Source organism: Marmota flaviventris, chromosome X, assembly GCF_047511675.1.
Source record: "Marmota flaviventris isolate mMarFla1 chromosome X, mMarFla1.hap1, whole genome shotgun sequence".
Taxonomy (NCBI): Eukaryota; Metazoa; Chordata; class Mammalia; order Rodentia; family Sciuridae; genus Marmota; species Marmota flaviventris.
The window spans coordinates 57,019,809-57,043,084 of record NC_092518.1 but is presented as its reverse complement, the minus strand read 5'-3'; the positions used below and the strand labels follow the sequence as shown (position 1 = coordinate 57,043,084).

Here is a 23,276-nt window from a genome sequence, read left to right as displayed (position 1 = left end):
ATAATAATAAAAGAGGGGAAATAACAATGCTGGTGAAGATGTAAGGAAATTATAACATTCATTTGCTGCTAGTGGGAATGTAAAATGGTGCCACTACTTTGGGAAACTGATTACAGCTCCTTGAGAAGTTAAACAGTGACCCCAGAAATTTTACTTCTAGGTATATAGCAAAGATAATTGAAATCATATGCTACACAAAGACTTGTATATGAATTAATAGCAGAAGCATTCATAATAGCCAAAAATTGGGAACAACTTCAATGTCTATCAATGAATAAATGGATAGACAACATGTAGTATAACCATTCAACAGAATATCATTCAACCAAAGAAAAAGGAATGAAATACTGATAATGCTGCAACATAGTTGAACCTCAAAAATATAATACTAAGTGAAAGAAGTCAGACACAAGAGGCCACATATTGTATGATTCGATTCATGTGAAACATCCAGAAAAATCTAGAGAGATAGAAAACAGTTCTGTGGTTGTCTGGGTTGCAGGTAGAAGCAGGGACTGCAAGTGGGCAAGAAACTTTGGGGGGGGTGGGTAATAGAAATGTTCTAAAGCTGAACTGTGATGATAGTTGTGCAACTCTAAAATATACTGACTTGCACATATTCAATGGGTGAATTTTATGAAATGTATATTATACTCAGTAAAGCTAGTTTTAAAAAAGCACTAAAGAAACCTGCACTGAAAAAGTAAAAGAAATCAGCAGAGAGGGACTAAAAAATACAGGTATTTCTTATTTCTTCTACTTAATCACCTGCCTCTGAGAAATGGTGAGAATAATATTTTCACAAAGTCACCATCATCACAGGGGAAGTAACAATTCTACCAGGCTTTGAAAATACAAAGTAGTTCAAGATAGCCAATGGTGCTGATATTTTGACTTAATTCATAATATGCTTGTATTAGCAAATTTGTGCTTTTAACTACTTATATTTCAAAATCCCAGAGAAATTTTGTAGTTCATAACCATATTACAATGTAAATCTGCCCTAAACTCATATCAAAAGCATGATTCTATATTGTTTCTAATATACAAGATAGTTCAGTTCTTTAAAATTAGCTCAAAGTTTAATATTAGCTGGAAGTTTGACTTACAGTGTGGCTAATAAGGCTCAGAACATCTTCAAAATATCCCCAAACTTCTTCCATGGGACAGAGCTCTGCACTTGATGTCCCATCTGGCACTGAAAGGTTAATCAAGATGTGCATACATTTGCTGAAAATCAAAAAGAGAAAACTCATCCCATAAGGAAAGAAATCATTGGCTTCAATGGCTAAGATAAGTAAAATCTGGATCTCATCCCAGACTAAAAGCTTCAAAACACTTCTGTTCTTCCCTTGGTTTTATCTGGCCTCCAACCTCAGAAGACAGATTTTTGAAGCTGTAATAGGGGTTGACCAATCTTTTCTTTTATCACACCTATGGCTGTCTTTCACTCTTTTTTAGTTTCTAGCACAAAGGAGTAGCGGTTTATTATATTTCGTGAGCTGGTTCAATTTATAGGCATTTAAAAGCATCTTGTTACTTCCTCAAATGGGCAAGGGAATTGGGATTTAAATTGGGAAATAATTCCAAGAAAACGGTCTCTTATGTCTTAGAACAGAAAGATTGTAATGAAGTTTTCCAGAGGAAAAAAAAATCACACACGTCTATTTTTCCTCATGTCTAGACACAGAAAACAAAAAACTCTCCAGTAAATAATATTTCATATAACACTTACTGGTGCTTAAAAAGTACTTAGAAAAAAATCTGAGGCAAATATTTTTCTGAGGCAAGTATTTTTCTGTACCATTGGTTGGTTTGTTTTTGTGGTCCTGGGGATCAAACCCAGGGTCTTAAACATGGTAGGCAAGTACACTGCCATTGAGCTATATTCTCAACTCTACCTTTCTGTTTGTTTCATTACTAGATATTCAATATAAAGGAAAGAAGGTGGCAGGTATGGTGGTGCATGCCTGCAATCCCAGCAACTTGGGAGGCTGAGGTAGGACGATCGAGAGTTCAAAACCAGCCTCAACAATTTAGCAAGACTCTAAGCAACTCAGTGAGACCCTAATAAATAAAATAAAATTAAATATAAAAAAGGGCTGGGGATATGTGACTCATCTTTCAAGTGCCCCTGGGTTCGATTCCCAGTATACTCCTCTAAAAAAAGAAAGGAAGGTACTTAGTAGTTTTATTATATACATATAGTCAAGTAAATTACTTTTTTTCCTCTTGCTCTCCTTAGAGAAAATCCGACTCTTTGACCTAAACAATTCTTGGTCTGTAATACAGCCCTCAGTATGGAGCTATTCATAGGAGGGACCCCTTCCCCCATCATCTTTTAAGTTGAACCAGTTGATTATAATTGATTATTTATGGGGCATCCACTATAGTTCTTTAGGCTATTAAAAATCCTGGATTGGGTGTTGAATTACATTTACTAACCTGTATTTTAAAACATCAATTGATTCTTTCTTTTTGTGGAGCAATAAAGCCTTTTTCAAGGCCTTGAGAGCGATAGAAGGATAGTATGCAGGTGTTTCCAAGGCTAATACTATCGGGAGGGAAGAAAAAAGGTTGAGAACACCATAATCTTATCCATCACAGTTTTCACCCCAGGCTACAACTTGCTTTCTCTAATGAAACTAGCCTGAAGCAGATTAACCACACACACACACACACACACACACAATGAAGATGAATTTTATAAAATGATGAATCCACAGATGCTTTTAGAGGTAGCTTCTTCTTTCTAGGCAGAGTAGCATGGTAGGATTGTCAGGTTACATCCTTTCTTCAACAAACATCAACAGAAAACCTATTGTTTCTATGGCCCTGCATACAGTCATACAGGTGAAGCAACAATTTTATGAACCACAGTCAAAGAAAGGCACACCAAGAAAGAAACAGAAAGCAGATCAGTAAAAGAACCCTAATCAAAAACAGATTTAATATTTTTATATACTGCTTCTTGCCAGGTACTAAAAATAGGAAACTAGAGTGAATATCAGAGGTGATTAATTCTAAAACTTCCAGATGCATTTTCCAGATGCCTCTAGAATTGGAGTTCCATTATACAAGGTCATCATCACATGTTCATAAAATATATATCATTTGTTCCATAGCTCTAGGAATTCTGTCTAGGCAAGACCAAGGAAAGGTAAATGTGACCGTTGTGTACTTCAGTGTACCTAATAGTGTTAGAGGTAACCTACACTCAAGTCCCTGATACAAAGGGAAGAAAATTAGGCCATTCCGTGCAATCCACTCTCCAAAAGCCCCCGAGTCCCTAAATCCCACCTGTATTTCAACTACAAATGTGAGTGTGGCAGTTGTGTTAAAAATTTTCCAATATTTCTCTGACATTTCAATAAACAGTTACGATTGTGTCACCTTCAATCAGTGAAGCAGTCAATTATCATTTCAAGCTAGCTGTATAAAGTGACTTTCTGAAGTTTGAGCTTCCCTATTGTGTAGTTACATAATTAAATTCCACACATAGAATAAATTTGAGCACCTATCATGAGCAATGCAGTTCCCTAGGGGTTTATAAGTGCAATAAATATACATAATTATTTTTCATGAACCTAAGGAGATAAATTTACGAATGATTGTAATATAAAATAGTTTAAGAATGGCATTAGAGAGGGAGAAAAAATGTTTCCCACCTGGAGGTAAGAAAGATGAGTAAAGAGAGAAAAGAAAATAGTAAGATCTAAATGGGCACTAGGCTTACAAAAGAATAAATATAGCACTTACATGCGATTGTTTCAAATGTTTTACTTTCTAAATGAGGCAGTTCCCACACCGATTCCAGGAAGCTGTCCAGTGATGGATCTTTCATTTTGGCTTTAACTTCAAACTCATATAACAGAAGCAATGTTTCACATGGATCTTGTGAGAAGTCCCCTAACAAAGAGGCAAAAAAGCAACATTCTCTGTGATTCCATTTCATTATCCTCTCCTATTCTAATCTTTCTAAATGGGTAGGTTTTCCCATTCAGGAAAATTAATTTTGCTTACAATTTGAAAGTTATCTCAGGTACTGTAGACAAATTTTTAATTTTTTTCTTTATGGTACTGGGGACTGAACCCAGGGATGCTCTACCACTGAACTACATCCATGGCCCTTTTTACTATTTTGTTTTGAGACAGGGTCTAAGTTGCCCAGGCTGGCATTGAACTTGTGATCCTCCTGCCTCAGTCTCCCAAGTAGCTGGGATTACAGGCACACACCACTACACTCAGCCATGGATGGACTGAAAAAAACCCTTTTTATTGGTGAATCATAATTATACAAAATAATGAAATTCATTATGCTATATTCATACATGCACATAATTTGATCATCTCATTCCTCATTGTACCTTCCCTTTCCCTCCCATTCTCCTCCCTCCTGCTTCCACTTGTTCTACACTACTGATCTCCCTTCTTTTATTGATACTTTAATTGGTGCATATATGTTTATGTATATGTTTGAATATGTGTGTGTTTATGTGTGTGTATGTATATATATATATATATATATATATATATATATATATATATATATATATAAATAAAATTCACTGTGGTATATATATATATATATATATATATATATATATATAATTCACTGTGGTATATACATAGACAGCAAAATCTGGTAATTTCATTTGCCAGTACTTCCCTATACCCTCCCCCTCTTTCCTCCCTCTCAATCCCTTTCCTCCTCTACTCTATGGATCTTCCTTCTATTTTGTGAGATTTCCCCTCCTTTTTAAATATCTGACCCCCCCTTATATATCTTCCACACATGAAAGAACTTTCAACCCTTGACTTTCTGAGTCTCTTATTTCACTTAGCATGATGTTCTCCAATCCATCTATTTACCTGCAAATGACATAAATTTATTCTTTTTTAAGGCTGAGTAAAACTCCACTGTGTATATATACTACATTTTCTTTATCCATTCATCTGTTGATGAACACCACTACTTTTAGCACCCTGTAATGCATTCACTAACACTGCCTGCATTTTCTGAAACATCTGCCATGATGCTGCTAACTAGCCTGAAATCCTGCTGTTATTGTTAAAGTTCTAATTAAAATCCAATGATTCCCTTCCTCCTGTGAACTTGTAAGGTCCATGCTCACTCTCAAGGCTGAATTAAACAGAAGATTCAGTGTGGCATAAACTAATAGTGGTTTTATGTTAAGCAAAGTGGAAGAGAGTTTCTAAGTTGTTTCATTTAGTCAGTCAACAGTATTTTGGGGGTACCACCATGGGAAGAATCTATGTCAGATGGCATAAATCATACTACGTGAGACAGTTTTCATTCATCTTTGGCAGAGTGAATGTTAAAAAAGTTTTGAGGTATAGTATACATACAATAAACTGAACAAAGTGCTCTAATCTTCAACACACAACTCGATGAACTATCACACAGATTTAAACCCATGTAATTAGTACCCAGATCATGCTAAACAACTTCCAATGCTTCAGAAGGTTCCCTTGATTTTTATTGCTTATTCTTGAACTTCACTGCTAGTACATAGAAATATAATTAACTTTTGAGTATTAACCTTGTGTCCTAATCTTGCTAAACTCATGTATTAGTTCTAGGAACCTTTTAATAGATTCTTTGGGATTTTCTATATAAACAATCATGTTATCTACAAATAGAGTCTCTCTCTCTTTTTTTTCCTCTTCTATCCTTCATTCTATTGCTTATCTATTGCACTGACTGGGACACTTAGGATAATGTTGAAAGGATAAATTAACAGTAGACAACCTTGACTTAAGTTAACAGTAGACAACCTTGACTAGGGGGAAAGTATTCACTCCTTCATTGTTAGGTAGGTTTTGTTTTTTGTAGATGGCCTTTAGTAAGCTGAGGAACCTCCCTTTGGTTCCTAAGTCAGCTAAGAGTTTTCATCATAAAAAAAATTTAAAAATTGAATTTTGTCAAATACTTTTTCATTATCTGTTGATTTTATATTTTACTTCTTTAATCTGTTAAACTGATGAATTCATTGAGTTTACAATGTTGAACCTGGGATAAATATCACTTGGTTATGATGTATTACACTTATCATGTTACTAAATTCAATGTGCTGATAATTTGTTGAATATTTTGCCATCTATTTTATGAGAGATGTTTCTTACATTGTCTTTGTTTAGCTTTGATTTCAAAAAATGAAATAGTAGTTGTGCCCTCTGTGTGTGTGCACGTGTGCGCGTCTGTGCACACACATGTATGCATATGGTGCACAGTACTGGGGATTAAACACAGGGCCTTGTGGATACTAGGCAAGTGCTCTACAACTGAGCTATATTCCCAACTCATGTCTTTCTCTTTTTTCTGGAAGTTTGTACAAATAAAAATTAGTATTACATCTTCTTTAATTGTTTGGTAGAATTGTTCTGTAGTCTTTTTGTTGGAAGATTATCAATTTAATTAACTTAACAAGTATAAGACTGTATCTATAGCATCGTGTGGGAGTTTTGGTAGCTTGTGACTTAAATAATTTGTCAATTTCATTTAAGACTTCAAATTCATGTGCATAAAGTTATCCATAATGTTCCCTTTTTAGTCTTTTAAATATCTGTAGAATCTCTAGTGATGGCTCCTGATATTTTTTTGTCTTAATCTGCCTGGATAGAGGTTTATCAATGGCATTGATTTTCTCAAAAGACAAACACACACAAATAGCTTTTAGCTTCATTGATTGTGTTCATTGTTTTCTGTTTTACATTTTATTGATTTATGCCCTTGTCTTTGTTATTTATTTTCTTCTTGATTTGTTAAATTTGGGGATCACACCCAAGGCCTTGCACATGCTAGGCAAGTGCTCTCCCACTGCACTACAGCCTCAGCCCCAATACTTTATATGTTTTAATTAAAAAGCATCAAATTTATTTCAGAATCTACTTTCATTTTTGAATTAGATATTTTGGACAGTTATCATATCTTAAAATTCATTATCAGAGATGAAGAAAACATTAAGAAGCTATTAAATACTGCAGTGAATACAAATACTGTCCCATGAATTTATAAAAACCATGTTTAATAGCCAAAAGTTCCAGTTACACTACTTAACTGAAAGGTTCATTTTGACATTCTCATTTTGATATAATTTAGCTTGTTCACACAGTTACTACCAAGTTCAACAAAACCTTTCCAAATTTTAAGACTTTCTTTACACTTTTAAGTATGACTTAACTGTTAATTCTTTAAGAGTTCTTCAAAATAAATTTTAAATTCTAATTCACACCTTAAAGCCGTTAGATCAAAAAGTACCACTCCTGTATGAGTTAAAACAAAAACAAAAAAAGGAAAAAAATCCCAAAGTGGTATCTATATAATCAGTGAATTATCTGAAAAAATTATTTTAACTATTTCACAATTCTAGTTGTATGAGAAAAAAAAAACTGGATCCAAGGTACTACAGTGTTTGTCACTTATTTCTGCAAGTTTTAAATTATTGCTACTCTTCTCAACAACTCATCTCTAAGAAAATATCAGTGTCCTTAAGTAAAAAATGTTATGTCTAGTAGGTGGTATTCTATGTAGTCCAGATAATAAGATGATTCTTTACAAAATTAGGTTTAAAAATTCAGAATGTCTTGATAATTACTAGTTGTCTCAGAAAAACACAGAAAACAGAAGTACTCGTTGATTAATATTATTTTGCTTTGAGAAAGCCAGAGATGATTCTGTTCCAAGAAAGAAACAATAATGAATACAAATGTGATTAATATGCTGTATCTCTTTTAAGCCCAAGTACACTTTTCACCTCAGAGAGGGTAATTCTGACTTTTACATTCTTAATATGTTTGTCTACAATAGGACCTCATTTAAAACCATTACTTGAAGAGAGTTAATAATCTACTCATTTTTCTCCAAGGATATTTTCATTTTGGTACATAAGCTGCAAAATGGCAAAAAACTAAGTCAGTTATAAAGAATTTGTTGGGCTGGGCTTGTAGCTCAGTGGTAGAGCACTTGCCTAGCATGTATGAGGCACTGGATTCAATTCTCAGCACCAGAAAGAAAGAAAGGAAGGAAGAAAGGAAGGAAGGAAGGAAGGAAGGAAGGAAGGTCGGTCCATTGACAACTGAAAAATAAAAATAAAAGAATTTGTTGTACAGATTGAGTATCCTTTACCTGAAAATGCTTGAGACCAGAAGTATTTTGGATTTTTTTCAGATTTTGAATATTTGCATATACATAATGAGATATCTTGAGAATGGGACCCAACCCTAAATGCAAAATTCATTTATGTTTCATATGCTCTTTCTACACACTGCCTGAAGGTAATTTTATGCAATATTTTTAGTGCACCTGTGTTTTGACTGAGACCCATCACATCAGATCAGATGTGGAATTTTCCACTTGTGGCATCATGTCTATAATTCAATAAGTTTTGGTTTTTGGAGCATTTGGGGTTTTGGATTTTCAGATTAGGGATGATCAATCTGTATGATGAATGCTAATTTGAAATAATTGCCAACAGATAAACCACATCTCATGAAAGTTTAATAACTGTACTTCAAAGGAAACTATTAAGAAAGGAAAGTGACAATGTGAAGAACTGGAGAAAATATATGTATGTCATATATGTGTTCATGTCATATATTATTGAGTAATAAGAATTACACCTAATTCGTATTATTCAATAATAAAAAAGATAGCCCACTTAAAAACTGAGCAGATTCTGCAATGATCTGTGCCCTCCAAAACTCATATTTAAACTTGAATACCACCGTGGTCATGTTGTGAGGTGGGGCTTTTAAGGAGGTGACTTAGGTAGGTAGTTAAGAAGGATTAATTAAGCCCAGCCCAACAAATTCTTTATAACTTTCCAGTGGGACTGAGTGAATTCTTTTTTTGAGGTACTACATTAGTTATTGTCAGAGAGAGGTTATTATAAAGTGAGGCTGCCCCTCATGAATCTTCTGCATATACTTGTTTGCTCTTTCATGTTCTGCCATGTTATACACCTCACCAGATGCCTCTGCTATGCCTTTGGACTTCCCAGCCTTCAAAACTGTGAGTCAAAGCAAGCTTCCTTATTTGTGTACAATGAATTGAAATGCATTCTGCTGTCATGTATAACTAAGTAGAATAAAAAAAAAAAAAGTAACCTTCCTTATAAATTACCCAGTCTCAAGTACTCTGTTAGAGCAACAGAAACACAGACTAAGACAGGATCTGAAAAGATATCTCCAAAGAAGATGTATAATAGCCAGTAACCATCTGAAAAGATGCTCAACACCATTGGTCTTGAAGAAAATTAGTAATTAGGAAATCAAACCTACAATGGGATACAACTACACAATCACTGGGATGGCTATAATCAAAAAGTCAGACAATACATGTGTGGCAAAGAGGAAGAGAAATCTGAGGATTCCTGTATTGCTGGTGGGAATGTAAAATGGTACAGATACTTTGGGAAATACTGACAGTTCCTCAAATTATTAAATATAAGAGTTACAATATGACCTAGCAATTCCTCTTCTAGGTGTACACTCAAGAAAAGTGAAAATATATCCACGCAAAATCTTGTGTATAAATGTTTATAGCAGTATTATTTATAGTAGCAAAAAGGCAGAAACAACCCAAATGTCCATCAACTGATGAATGGATAAATGCAATATGGGATATCCATGCAATGGAATATTTGGCCATAAAAAGTAATGATGTACCAATACATGCCATGGCATAGATGAACTTAGAATATATGCTCAGCGAAATAAGTCGGTCACAAAAGTCCATACATTAGGCTGTGGATATAGCTCAGTTGGTAGAGTGCTTGCCTTGCATGCACAAAGTCCTGGGTTCAATCCCCAGCACCACACACAAGAAAAGTCCATATATTACATGATTCCATTTATATAAAATATCCAGAATATGGAAATCTTTACAAATAGAAAGTAGATTAGTGCTTGCTTAGGACTTTTGGGAGATATGCAAAGATAAGTAAAGGGTTCAGAGTTTCTGATCAAATTTAATGCTACAAAATTGTTGATGATGGTTTCACATATCTGTATATAGACTAAAATGTAATGAGTGAATTTCATGCATGTGAATTATATCTCAATAAGTGGCTTATCAAATAGAATTTATACTCTGTATGACTTCTTTTGTACTCAACTTTTCCTAATGATGTCTGTGATATTTAACCACATTTTATATATTTCAGAAGTTAATTCCTATTATTGTTTTATAATATTCCAATGTATGACTATATTACAGTTTAGTTAATCCATTCTTCTGTTGATGAGTGGTAAGGTTGTTTCAAAATTTTAGCTCTTATGAATACAGCTTTGGTGAACATTCTTGTACATATTTTGGCACAAAGATGCATTCATTCCACCTGAGTATGTATCAAGGGGTGATACTATAGGGTCGTTTCTGGGATAGGTACATGTCAGGTTTAGCAGATAATGCCAAACACTTTTCTAAAGTAGATGTCACAATTTTATTTCTACCAGCAATGTATCAGAGCTACAGTTGCTTCCCATCCTTATTAACACTTGGAATTTTTATTTTATTTATTTCAGTGAGTGTGCAGTGGCCCTATTTTGCATTTCCTTGATGAGTAATGTATTGACCATCTGTATATCCTCTTTTGTAAAATACTCATTCAATTCCTTGCCCATTTTTTATTGTGCTGTTTACCTTTTCTGAGTTATAGTTCTTTATATATTTTGGAATTTGTCAAGCTTATTTATTAGCTTTTTTCTTCCTATCAGTGGATTGTGTTGTTTTTTTTTTCTCAGTGGTATCTTTTAACAAATTGAAGTTCTCAATTGGCCATAAGTCCACTTCATCAATATTTTCTTATATAATTAGTAATTTTGTGGTCCTACAGTAATTAAGATATTATCCTATGATTTTTCTTAAAAGCCTTATTGTTTTACACTATGATCCATTTTTTTTGAGTTGGGGTCTCACTATATTGCCAGGCTGGCCTTGAACTCCTGGGCTCAAGCAATCCTACCTCAGGCTCCCAAGTAGCTGGGAGTACAGGCATACATCAATTTACCTGGCTTATCTCAAATCAATGTTTGTATATGGTATGAAAGAGGGGGTCAATATTCACGGATATTTAATTGATTTTACACATATAGATATATAATTGTTCTAGCACTTTAATATATGAAAACTATCCCACTGAATAGCACTGGAGACCTTTGTTGCAAATCAAATGACCATGTGTGGGTCTATTTCTGAGCTATATTCTGGGCTCTCTCTTCTGTGATATGAGTCTTCAAACTCTATTAATATTTTCCAAGATTTCCCTTTGCATTTTCAAACATATTTTAATGTCATCCTTTCAGTTTCACAAGCTAGGATTTTTTTTTTTTTGTATTGGGGATTGAACCCAGGAACACTCACCCATTGAGTCACATACTCAGCCCTATTTTGTATCTTATTTAGAGAGATAGGGTCTCACTGAGTTGCTTAGCACCTCACTTTTTGTTGAGGCTGGCTTTGAACTCACAATCCTCCTGACTCAACCTCCAGAGCCACTGGGATTGCAGGCATGCATCACTGCGCGTCTTCTAGGATTTTGATTGGGATTGTTTTAATCTTTGGATCAAGATGCGAAAATTGACATAATAATAATAATGATTTTTCCAGTCCATGAACATAACATACATCTTCATTTATTTAGGTATTCTAAAATTTCTCTCAGCAATGTTTCAAATATTTTTAGTTTTCAGTATAGAAGTCTTCTTATCTTTCATTATAGATTGATTACTGGCATTTGATGTTTTTTTTTTTTCATTTCATGGATTTTGATGCTATTTAAAATGGTATTTTAAAGGCTCATTTTCTAATCACTTCTTGTTAGCATACAGAAACAGAATTAATTTTTGTATAATGATCTGTATTGAACAACCATACCAAATTCATTATTTAAAAATGAATTAAAAATAAAACACAGATACAGAAAACCATAGTATCTGTATCTGTGCATGTTCTCTCTCTCTCTCTCTCTCTCTCTCTCTCTCTCTCTCTCTCTCTCTCTTTTTCTCTCTCTCTCTCGTAGTTCTGTTATAACCTTTGCTTTTGTTTTGAAAACTTGAATTTGTTCCCTATAACACAGGGAATGATTTAAGCGTGGTGTAAATTAAGTATTTGCTTGTATTTAATTTATATGAAATAGTAGATAAATGCAGAAAACCGCAGCTAGTTGAATCATGCTGTGTAGGAACACACAAAATATACACAAGTGCACCATTGAAACTTCTATCAGCTACCTCAGTTCACTGCATATGTTATAAGCCCACACCCATACATGGCTGTTGCTAAAATTTGCATCAGATTTCAGATAACCCTCCTTCCATCACTTCACAGTATCTCACAAGCTGCATTCCTTATGATATCTACTTACACAAGCAACTGTCAAGTCTTTCTCAAGACATGCCATATTTATTGCACTACTGATGCATTTTTAGTCATTTAACATATATAAAACTGCTAAAATTTTATTAGGTCCCTACCTTTTTTAAATGTGTCACTGACCAAGTTTTTTGCATGTTATGTCCCTAACCCCATTTTCTCCACAATTCCTTGGATTTTATTGCAAAATTTTGCATACTATATTCATTTTTAGCAACACATATGCCATGTTATAGAAGAACTCATGATACATATAAAGTTTCTTCATAATTTGCTAATCCATATCTCCATGAAAACCAAAGCTCCTGACTAGAGTACAATATTGTGCACAGTTCTTTTTGTCTTTATCTTTGTGTCCAGTCAAAACAATGTTTTTCAAAGTTACTTAAATCAACACTATTTCCCCACACCTGTCAGTATATTTATGTAGTTCATTTGTAATATAGTTAGACTCATTTGTCAGAGTCTGAATTCCATCTGGAGTGCCTCCACATTCTTAATGACTTATTTTTAAATTGTGTACAGTAAAATCTACTCTTTGTGGCATATATTTCTAGGGTTTTGATGAATGCATAGAGTTGTCTGTCTACTCTCACAGCTCTTTACTGAATAGTTCATTGTCCCCAAATTTTTCTCCGATTGCTCCTTTATTCCCCATCTTATGTCCAACCTCTGCCAACCACTGTTTTCTCTTCCTATATTCTACCTATTCCAGAATATAATATAAATGGAATCATAACCTTTTGGGTCTCCCTTTTTCTTTCTCACTTAGCAAATGCATTTAACATCATTCACTGAACAGCATTCCATTGTTTAGAGTACCACACTTTGTTCAGCCATTTGAGGTAACCATTTTGTTGTTGTTGGCATGTGTGGTAAACTCCTGAGCATAGCTAGTTCTCTATGATGCTTTCAGTCATGGTTTAGAAATTGCTCCACTATTATGAACACTTCAGATAGGCAGAACTCCTAGTCACTGTATACATAGAGTAAGGATTATTAGCCCCACTTCCCAGATGTAGAATTTAAGGCTGAGAGATTAAGAACTTGTGCCCACAGAAACAAAGCAAACTAAGGAAGACCTAGGACTATCATCTCAGATGTTCTTATTCACAACCCACATACTGGAAAGCAAGTAAAGGTGAATAAATATGACTAAAAATGGTGGAATATAGAACCTAGGGAGGATAATTTTTGAAGTATTTGATCTGAAGAAAAAGAGAACCTTGCAAACACTTTGGAAATGATCTTGAAGCAATCAGATGGTCTTTATGAGACAGCAGGGAGAGAGTGACCAAGTAAACCTAAGATATGAAATGGGTTACTAGAAGGCCTGTAATTATTCCAGTTCAATGTTGAATGGAAGTTGTAATGTACATGTCTCATTACCTGACATGGGTGGGAAAGTGTTCTTATTTCACCATTAAATATGAAATAATGAGTTCTTTGTTTTTAGGTACTGTTTATCAGGGTGGGGAAGTTACATTCTATTCTAAGTTTGTTAAATGTTTTCATCAGGAATGGGTATTAACTTTTTAAAATGCTTATGAATCACTGGGCGCGGTGGCACATGCAGGTAATCCCAGCAGTTTGGGAGGCTAAGGCAGGAGAATCAAGAGTTCAAAGTCAGCCTCAGCAAAGCAAGGCACTGAGCAACTCAGTGCAACCCTGTCTCTCTAAATAAAATACAAAATAGGACTGGGGATGTGGCTCAGTGGTCAAGTGCCCCTGAGTTCAATCTCTGGTACCCCCCCTCCACCAAATGCTTTCAAATCTATTGAGATGATCATATTTTCCCTTTATTTGGTTAATGTGCACTGATTTTTGCATGTTGAATTCCTGGGGTGAATACTAATGGGTCATTAAGTATCTTTTAAAAAAATATTTTATGTTTTAATTAGTTATACATGAGAGTAGAATGCACTGTGATACATCACATATGAAGGAATATAATTTCTCATTCTTCTGGTAAGTATCCTTTTAACATATTGCTGTATTCAATTTTCTAAATTTTGTTTATGATTTTTGTATCTATTATTTAAGACATGAACTTGTATTTTTCTTTTACTGAAATATCCTTTTTCATGTTTTGGCATCAGAGTCATGCTGGCCCCCTACAACCAATGTGTTACCTAATTATTTTCTGTAAGGGATATTTGTACAGGATTGCTATTATTTTATTCTTATATATTTGGAAAAATCTACTAGTGAAGAAATTTTCTTTGCAGGAAGGTATTTATTTTTAAGATTTCATTTGTTTAACAGGACTATTCAAAATAGTCTAAATGGGACTATTCAGATTTTCTCTTTGGGCCAATTTTGGTAGTAATACTTTTCTAGGAACTTGTCCATTTATGTAGGTCAAATGCAGAGGCATAAAGTTACTCAAAATATTCAAAATAGTCTATTATTGTGGGGTGCTTACTTTTGTACTCAGGATTGAACCCAGAGGAGATTTATCACTGAACTGTACCTCCAGCCCTTTTTATTTTGAGAAAGGTCTCACTAAGTCATCCAGGCTGGCCTTGAACTTGCAATCCTCCTGCCTCGGTCTCCCAAGTAGCTGGGATAATAGGTATGCACCAATGGTATCTGTTTTTAATGTCTGAGGGATTTATGGTGGTGTTTACTTTTGAATTAATATTAGTAAGTGGTGTTCTTTTTTTTTTCTTCTTAAATCCATCTTGTGAGGAGTTTAGCAATTATATTCATCTTTCACAAGAACCAGCTTTTGGCTTTGTTGATTTTCCGTATTGCATGTGTGTTTTCTATTTCACTGTTTTCTGATATTACCTTCATTGTGTTCTTCATTCTACTTTCCTTGGGTTTAATGTGCTCTTCTTTCCCTATACTCAATTTGAAAGCTTAGATCATTGATTTTCAACCTTTTATTTTTCTAATATATGAACTTAAAAGCTATATATTTCCTTTATATTAGTTCTATACAAAAAGATTTTTATGCTATATTTTCATTTTTGTTAATTTCCATATATTTTCACTTTGATCTTTTCTTTATCTGATGGGTTATTTAGAAGTGTGTCTTTTTAGATTCCCAACAGAAGGGGTTTTCTAATCATCTTTCTGTTGTGGTTTTCTCATTTAATTCTACCTTGTTCAAGTAACATACTTTGTATGATTTCAACCCTTTCTCTTTTTTTAAATTTTTTTAGTTGTAGATGGACACAATACCTTTACTTTTATTTATTTTTATGTGGTGCTGAGGATCGAACCCAGTGCCTCACAAGTGCTAGGCAAGCGCTCTACCACTGAGCCACAACCCCAGCCCTCAACCTTTTCTGAATTGCTTTTCACTTCAGCATAAAATCTATTTTGGAAAATTTTATTACAAGTTCACATGAAAATAATGTGCATTTTATAGTTAATAGGTGTAATATATATATATATATATATATATATATATATATATATGTATATTAATTAGGGGCGGACTGAAGTTTAACATTTTGAAAATTCTGTAGAAACAAATAATGAATGTTTATAGGTGAACTATAGTATACTTTACTCTGATCAGGAGATATTGAGCCAAGACAATTGTACAGAAAAATTTCTCATATCACATCCGTATATTTTTTTTAGTTGTCAATGGGCCTTTATTTTTATTTATGTATTTATTTATATGCAGTGTTGAGAATTGAACCCAGTGCTCCACACATGCTAGGCAAGTACTCTATCAATGAGCCACAACCCCAGCCCTCACATCTGTGTATTTATAAAACCAAATCAAAATGGGATATATGTTAGGAACAGGGACATTTGAATGACATTCCTAATTAGATCAGGTACTTGAAAGAAGAAATAGTATATATTACTATAAATATCTTGAAATAATAACAAACCTCTCTCCTAAGCCTGGAATTCATACTACATTTCTTCAGATAGCATAGCCCTGTATGAAAGTGTCTACCTACTTCTATTAGGGCTTTATTTTGTGCCATTTAGATGTTTACTCATATTCATTTCCTTTGTGAAAAATCAAATGCTGCCAAAAGTGAAGACTTTCAGTATCACCTTCCATCAGAGATACTTGGGTATCTCCACATTGTCAGTCAGTTTTGTCACTATAAAAAATACCTAAAATAGGGCTGGGATTGTGGCTCAGCAGCAGAGCACATGTGAGGCCCTGGGTTTGATCCTCAGCACCACATAAAAGTAAATAAATAAAATAAAGATATTGTGTCCAACTACAACTAAAAAATAAATATTTAAAATAATTCCTAAAATAATTAGCTTAATGGGGCTGGAGATGTGGCTCAAGCGGTAGCGCACTCGTCTAGCATGCGCGGGGCACTGGGTTCGATCCTCAGCACCACATAAAAATAAAATAAAGATGTTGTGTCCACCAAAAACTAAAAAATAATTATTAAAACTATCTCTCTCTCTCTCTCTCTCTCTCTCTCTCTTTAAAAAAAAATAATTAGCTTAAAAAGAGAAAAGGTTGGGCTGGGGTTGTGGCTTGGAGGTAGAGTGCTCGCCTATCATGCATTAGGCACTGGGTTCAATACTCAGCACCACATAAAATAAAAAATAAAGATATTGTGTCCACCTATAAAAAGAGAGAAAGTTTATTTCAGCTCACAATTTAGAGGTTTTAGTCCATGACCAATTTCCCCCATTACTTTGGGCCTGTGGTAGCACAGTACATCATGGCAGGAGAACATGGTGGAGGAAGATGTTCACTTCATGATGGCCAGAAGGCAATGAGAGAGAGGGAGGAAGGTCCAAGGTCCAGTATTCACTTCAAATGCATGCCCTTAATGACCTAATTTCCTTCCAGGAGGCCCTATCTCCTCAAGGTTCCAATACTTCCCAACAGTACCAAGTCTTAAAGACACGGGCCTTTGGGGTCACTTATCCAAGCCAGAACATTCTAGCTAGTTGTTTAATTTAGTTCAGGAGAAAAATCCTAAACTCAAGTTCTCCTATATCTGTGACCTAAGTCTTGACCTAAAATGTACTCTAGATAATCTATTTAAGTTTTGCCATTTTGTTGAATGTGCCTGAAGATTAGCTACAGTTCCCTTTTCTCTTGGCAGATATCAAAACTGTCATCTCCAAGAATTTTTTATCCATTGAGAACTAATTTCTGGGACAAAAGCAACCCATGACTGATGTTACTTATTAAGCCAATGGAAGAAGTAAACAAAGACTGCTTGCTGTAGGAATATGCATTTCCTCTTAGTTTTGGTGTGTACAACCAAATAGACAAAGAAAAAAAAAAAAGTCTAAATGCAACATAGGTCTTGTTAAATGGTAGTTTTTAACTATAGCATTTGCATAAATTAGAATGATCTTTCTAGTTCTTGGCAGAGGAGCCTATAATATATATATAATAATTTTTTCTAAATGTATGCTTTGTTTTAATTATATATATATATATATATATATATATATATATATATATATATATATATAATAATACACACACACATACACAGACACACACATACACACACATGCATGCACAGATAATCATCTGTCCTGCCAGCTAAATTGCATTTCTCCTGGCGCAGGAGCCATGTTGGGTTTTATTCTATGTTTTGTTTGCCATAACAACTAAGATTTTGATGATGACACTTCAATACTTTATAGTGAAGTCAAAATTTTATCATTGGAGATAAATGAAATTTTTCTTTGCAATAACTTATGAAAACTACCAAGAGTTTTTCAATATTTTTTGTGCTTTGTGATAAAAATTTAACTCTCATGACAAAATAAATAGTTGTAGCCCTAACATTCAATGACTTCTAAATAGAAAATATGGTTCTAAGGATGCTCCTAGCAATGTCCAAAAGGGATAATAATCTTCAACAGAGACCTTGAAAAGGAAGTCTCTTTTTACAGTTAGAAAGATAGACTCAAAAACTGTGAGCTCCCTTCAGTTAGAAAGATTTGGAGTGTCATGTGACCATAAGCAAAGTCATCTTTTTAATATTTATTTTTTAGTTTTAGGTGGAGACAATGTCTTTATTTTACATTTATATGGTGCTGAGGATTGAACCCAGTGCCTTGTGCATGCTAGGTGAGCACTCTACCACTGAGTCGCAACCCCAGCCCACAAAGTCATCTTCGATTCAATCCCAACTTCCCTTTAAGTCTCTTTTTCCTTTCTTGGAAACCTGACCTGCCCATCTCTAATTTTTATCCCAAGTTCAATCTGCATTAGGTATCTTTATCATACAAGTGTTCTTCTCCCAAGGTAAAAGCTGATAATGACATCAATTTGTGTTCTCTCTCAGGATCTTTGCATAAAGGATTCTCAAAGACCAAAACAGTATAATACTCAAGTGAATTGCTCTAATGACAGAATTTATAGTGTTGTAGCAGCATTTCATTTTATGAGACTAGTGGCCTAATTTATTGTTGGCAAGGGGCACACCACAAATCATACTACTTTCAGCCTGCTATGGTTTCAATGTGCCCCCCTTCAAAATTTAGGTGTTGTATGTTGATGGCTAATATGATAGGATTGAGATGTGGGTCCCTTAAGAGGTGATTAGTCCTGGAGTGCTCCTACCTCTCAAATGGGATTAAGGCCCTTAAAAAGAAGCTTCACACAGTGCTGTGCCCTCTTGCCCTTTCACCTGTCACTATGTGAAGGAATATCATAAATTTCTTAAGGACAGATGTGGCCACACATTTCTTTGCCTTTAGGAATTTAATAAACACTTTGTAGAATGAATGTGGTAAACTGATTTCCTTAGGCCACTGAAATAATGGCATGTCAGGGTTAATCCTTTTGTAAAATTCAATTATCATAGCACTAAAATTTTAGTCACTGTTTATATAGCTTGTAATTAACTCTGATTTGGAGTATATTTTTAAAAGGATGGCATTTTCCAATTTTTGTCCAAGAGCTTATGATTCACTGGCTTTGCACTTTTTCTCAATTTATCTATTTACAGTTTGTAGCTTAATGATTTATTTACATTACTCACATGCCAGGCTCATAGTTTCAGGCATTATTTCATTGGAAATATCTAATCTTAAGAAATGTAGTTGGGCCTGGTGGCAGACGCCTGTAATCCCAGCTATCAGGAGACTGAGGCAGGAGGATCACAAGTGCAAGGTCAATCTGGATAACTTAGACTTAGTGAGACCTTGCCTCAAAAAAAGCGGGGGGAAGGGGGGGCTGGGTTTGTAACTCAGTGGTAGAGCACTTGCCTACCATGTGTGAGAGACCCTGAGTTCAATCCCAGCATTGAATAAAAAGGAAAAAAAAAATAAACTTCTAACAAGCCAGAAGAGAACAAAATTTTCTTTATCTTTTGGTAGTACTGGTGATCAAACTCATGGATGCTCTACCGCTGACTGAGCTACACTGCAAGCCCTTTTTCTTTCTTTTGAGGCAGCATTTCACTAAATTGCCAAAGCTGGCCTCAAACTTGCAATCTTCCTGCCTCAGTCTCTCCCATCTCTCTGGGAGAACAGGCATGTAACACCACGCCCAGCCAGAATAATATTTTTTCTAAATGGATATTTTGTTTTAATTACTAAGCTACTATATATTCATTGAAACATCCATGGGGCTGGGGTTGTGGCTCAGTGGTAGAGCGTTTGCCTAGCACATGTGAGGCACTGGGTTCTATTCTGAGCACCACATAAAACTGATAAATAAAATAAAGGTATTGAGTCTATCTACAACTAAAAAAATATTTAAAAAAAGAAAGAAAAATCCAAACACAGAAGTAAAAAGTAAAAGTCACCCCAAATCACTAAATCCTACCAAAAGAGGTAGTGAATGTAAAATTTATTGTATATTTAAGACCTCATTTATGATCTATGCATTCATACATGCATATTTTCACAAACATCCATGTATACATGTTCACCTATACATTAATCAAAGGTTTATTATGTGCTTGGTACTTACTTGGTACAAAGGTAAGAAAAAGTAGTATCTTGGTCTGTTCTCTACTGCTATAAGAGAACACCACAGAGTGGAAAATATAGAAAGAAACTTATTTCTTACAGTTCTGGAGGCTGGAAGTCCAAGACTGAAGGGCTGCAGATGGTAAGGACTTTCTTGCTGGGTAATATGGTAGAAGGAAATCACATGGCACCTCTTAAAGCTCCAACTTGGCAACATTGTCACAGTAATAATCAAATTTCAACATGAGATCTTTTTTTTTAATGGCACTGGGCATTGAACCCAGGGGTGCTTTACCACTGAGCTACAATCCCAGTCCTTTTTATTTTAAAACAGGGTCTCCCTAAGTTGTCTAGGCTTGCCTCAAACTTGTGATCTTCCTTCCTCAGACTCCTGAGTTACTGGGGTTACAGGCATGGGATATCATATCTGGCTTAAAATGAGTTTTGGAGGGAACATACAAATCATAGAATTCTACCCTGTGGGCCCCAAAATTCATGTCCTTCAAAATATACTCATTCCATTTCAGTAACCCTAAAGTTCTAGTTGTTTTAGCATGAATGCAAAAGTTCAAGTCCAGAGTCTCATCTGAATCATATATGAGTGAGATTTGAGATGTGATTCATTCTGGGGCAAATGTACTCTAGCTATGAGCCTTTGAAATAAAAGTAAATTATCAAATTCCAGAATACAATTGTGGGATAGGCACAGGATAGATATTACCATTCCAAAAGGGAGAAATAGGGCCCAGTATGGTGGCCTACACCTGTAATCCCAGTGGCTTGGGAGGCTGAGTCAGGAGGATTGTGAGTTCAAAGCCAGCCTCAGAAACTTAGCAAGACCCTAAGCAACTCAGCAAGACCCTGTCTCTAAATAAAATATAAAAAGGACTGAGAGTGTGGCTCAATGGTTAAGTACCCTTGTGTTCAATCCCTAGTACCAAAAAAAAAAAAAAAAAGCGGGGGGAGAAATAAGCAAGAAGACAAAGGTAACTAGCCCCCCAAAAGTTCAAAACCGATCAAGGAAAATGACATTAAGTCTTAGAGCTGGAGAACAATATCCTTTGATTGAATCTCCTGCTTCCTGGAAACATTCTTCCAAGACCCTGGGTGTGTGGGGGGGTTCTACCTTCACGGCTTTGTTTGGCTCAGCAAAGGAAGCAGCTTTCACCAGTTAGTGTCTTGTTCCTGTAGCTTTAACAGACTGGTGGTGTGGCCTAGTGGCTCTACAATTCTGGGATCTTAAGGGCTGCTTGCCTTTAAGGCTCCACTAGGCACTGACCGAATGGGAACTCTGTGGTGGTTCTGATAGGTAGCAGATAGGCATGAGTGGTAGGAACATGAAGCTAAGGGGACAATTCTATAGACTGGGCCTAGTGCTGACCTGCCACATACTTTCTTTTTAAAAGCAACTTACCTCAGGCCATTGTGGCCCTGCTCTGGCTTACATATTAGAATATGTTACATTCCTCAGAGAACAATCTGTTATTTGTAGAGCTGTATGTTTCAAGGCTCTTGAATTTAAGATTCTTCTCTGATGATAAGTACACAAATTACCCTGAAGGGGGGAATTTTATGACCCTTATCAAAGTCCACTGACCATGAAATCTATAAAAACAAATTCCAATTAGAACAGGTCAGCATAAACCAAGGTGACAGAGAGTTGCCTTTAGATATTTAGCATATGATTTTAATCTCATTATGATAGTAAAATACTCCCCTGCTCCCCCCATGGGTACCTGTGGGTAAGACCATGTACTGTAGGAACTTAAAAATCTGATGCATTCCTGGGGCTGACATTGTGACTCAGTGGTAGAGTGCTTGCCTTGCATGTGTGAGGCACTGGGTTCGATCCTCAGCACCACATAAAAATAAATAAATAAATAAATAAATAAAACAAAGGTATTGTGTTATGTATAACTAAAATTAAAAAAAAATCTGATGCATTCCTACTGTCACTTAAAAATTGAGAGGTAGTACCTTAACTCTTTACAAACTTCCCTAAGATTCCCAATAAAATAGGGAACAAAGGGCCACTACATGACTTTCTCTACTTGGAGAGGACCCACTGTCACTCTCCTTGAAAGTATTATACTTTTACTACCTTTGCTTTCTTGCCTAAAATTTTCTCCTGCAAGAACACAAAGAGTCGAAACACAAAATGATCCCTGGACCACTGCCAAAACAGTTCCAACTCCACATTTCTGCTTAGCATTACCCTAGAAGGGGCTCTCTATGGTGGCTCCAACCCTGTGACAAGTCTCTGCTTGGGGCCCAGGCTATCTGTGACATCCTTTGAAATCTAGATGGAGGAAGCTATGTCCCCCAGCTCTTACATCTGCATGTGTGCAGACTTACCTGATGGATGGGCTTGTGCCCCCTCAAGTGGCTGCCTGAGTTGCATGGAGCAGTGCAACTGGCTTGAGCAGTGACTGGAGCAGCTAAGGAGTAAGGAATGCTGTGCTGGAATGTGGGAAGCAAGCAGAGACCTGAGGTAGTTCTAGGCAGTAAGCCTGTGCAGGGTACTCTGGGGCCACCTCCTCAAACCACTCTGTCCTCCTAGAGCTCTGAACCACTGCCAGTAGCAGTTCTAACTCCATAGTTCTCCACATTCAATGATGAGAGGGGAAGCTTCCAAGTCCTCTCAAAATGACTTCAAGGTATTTCTCCCATTATTTTGACGAATGACACCTTGCTCCCTTCTATCAGAAAGAATCTCTTTAGCAAATGGCTGCTTGACTACACCCTAAGTATTCTCTCCTGAACATACTTTTTCACTCTTTGGCCAGGCTGTAAGTTTTTCAAATATTTCCAGTTTTAATTTAAATTCTGCCTTTACGTCATTTCTTTTCCCCTGCATCTCAACACAGTGGTTAAAAGTAGCAAGGCAGCAGCAGCCTGAATGCTTTGCTGCTTAGATATTTCTTCTACTAGATATCTTAATTTGTCACTCTGAAATTTTGCTTACTACAAAGTCCAAGAGAATGGGCAC

General features: G+C 35.5%; 1 protein-coding gene across 1 annotated transcript in view; it reads right to left on the bottom strand.

Moving 5' to 3' along the window:
- Tex11 (testis expressed 11) overlaps window positions 1-23,276 on the bottom strand; it is a 299,055-nt gene that overhangs the window by 17,020 nt on the left and 258,759 nt on the right. Inside the window, exons 26-28 of the mRNA XM_027935840.2 lie at window positions 3,760-3,909; window positions 2,446-2,554; window positions 1,110-1,230 (exon numbers count right to left, since the gene is read on the bottom strand). Coding sequence (XP_027791641.2) covers window positions 1,110-1,230; window positions 2,446-2,554; window positions 3,760-3,909 — 380 coding nt within the window. The remainder of the gene's footprint in view (window positions 1-1,109; window positions 1,231-2,445; window positions 2,555-3,759; window positions 3,910-23,276) is intronic.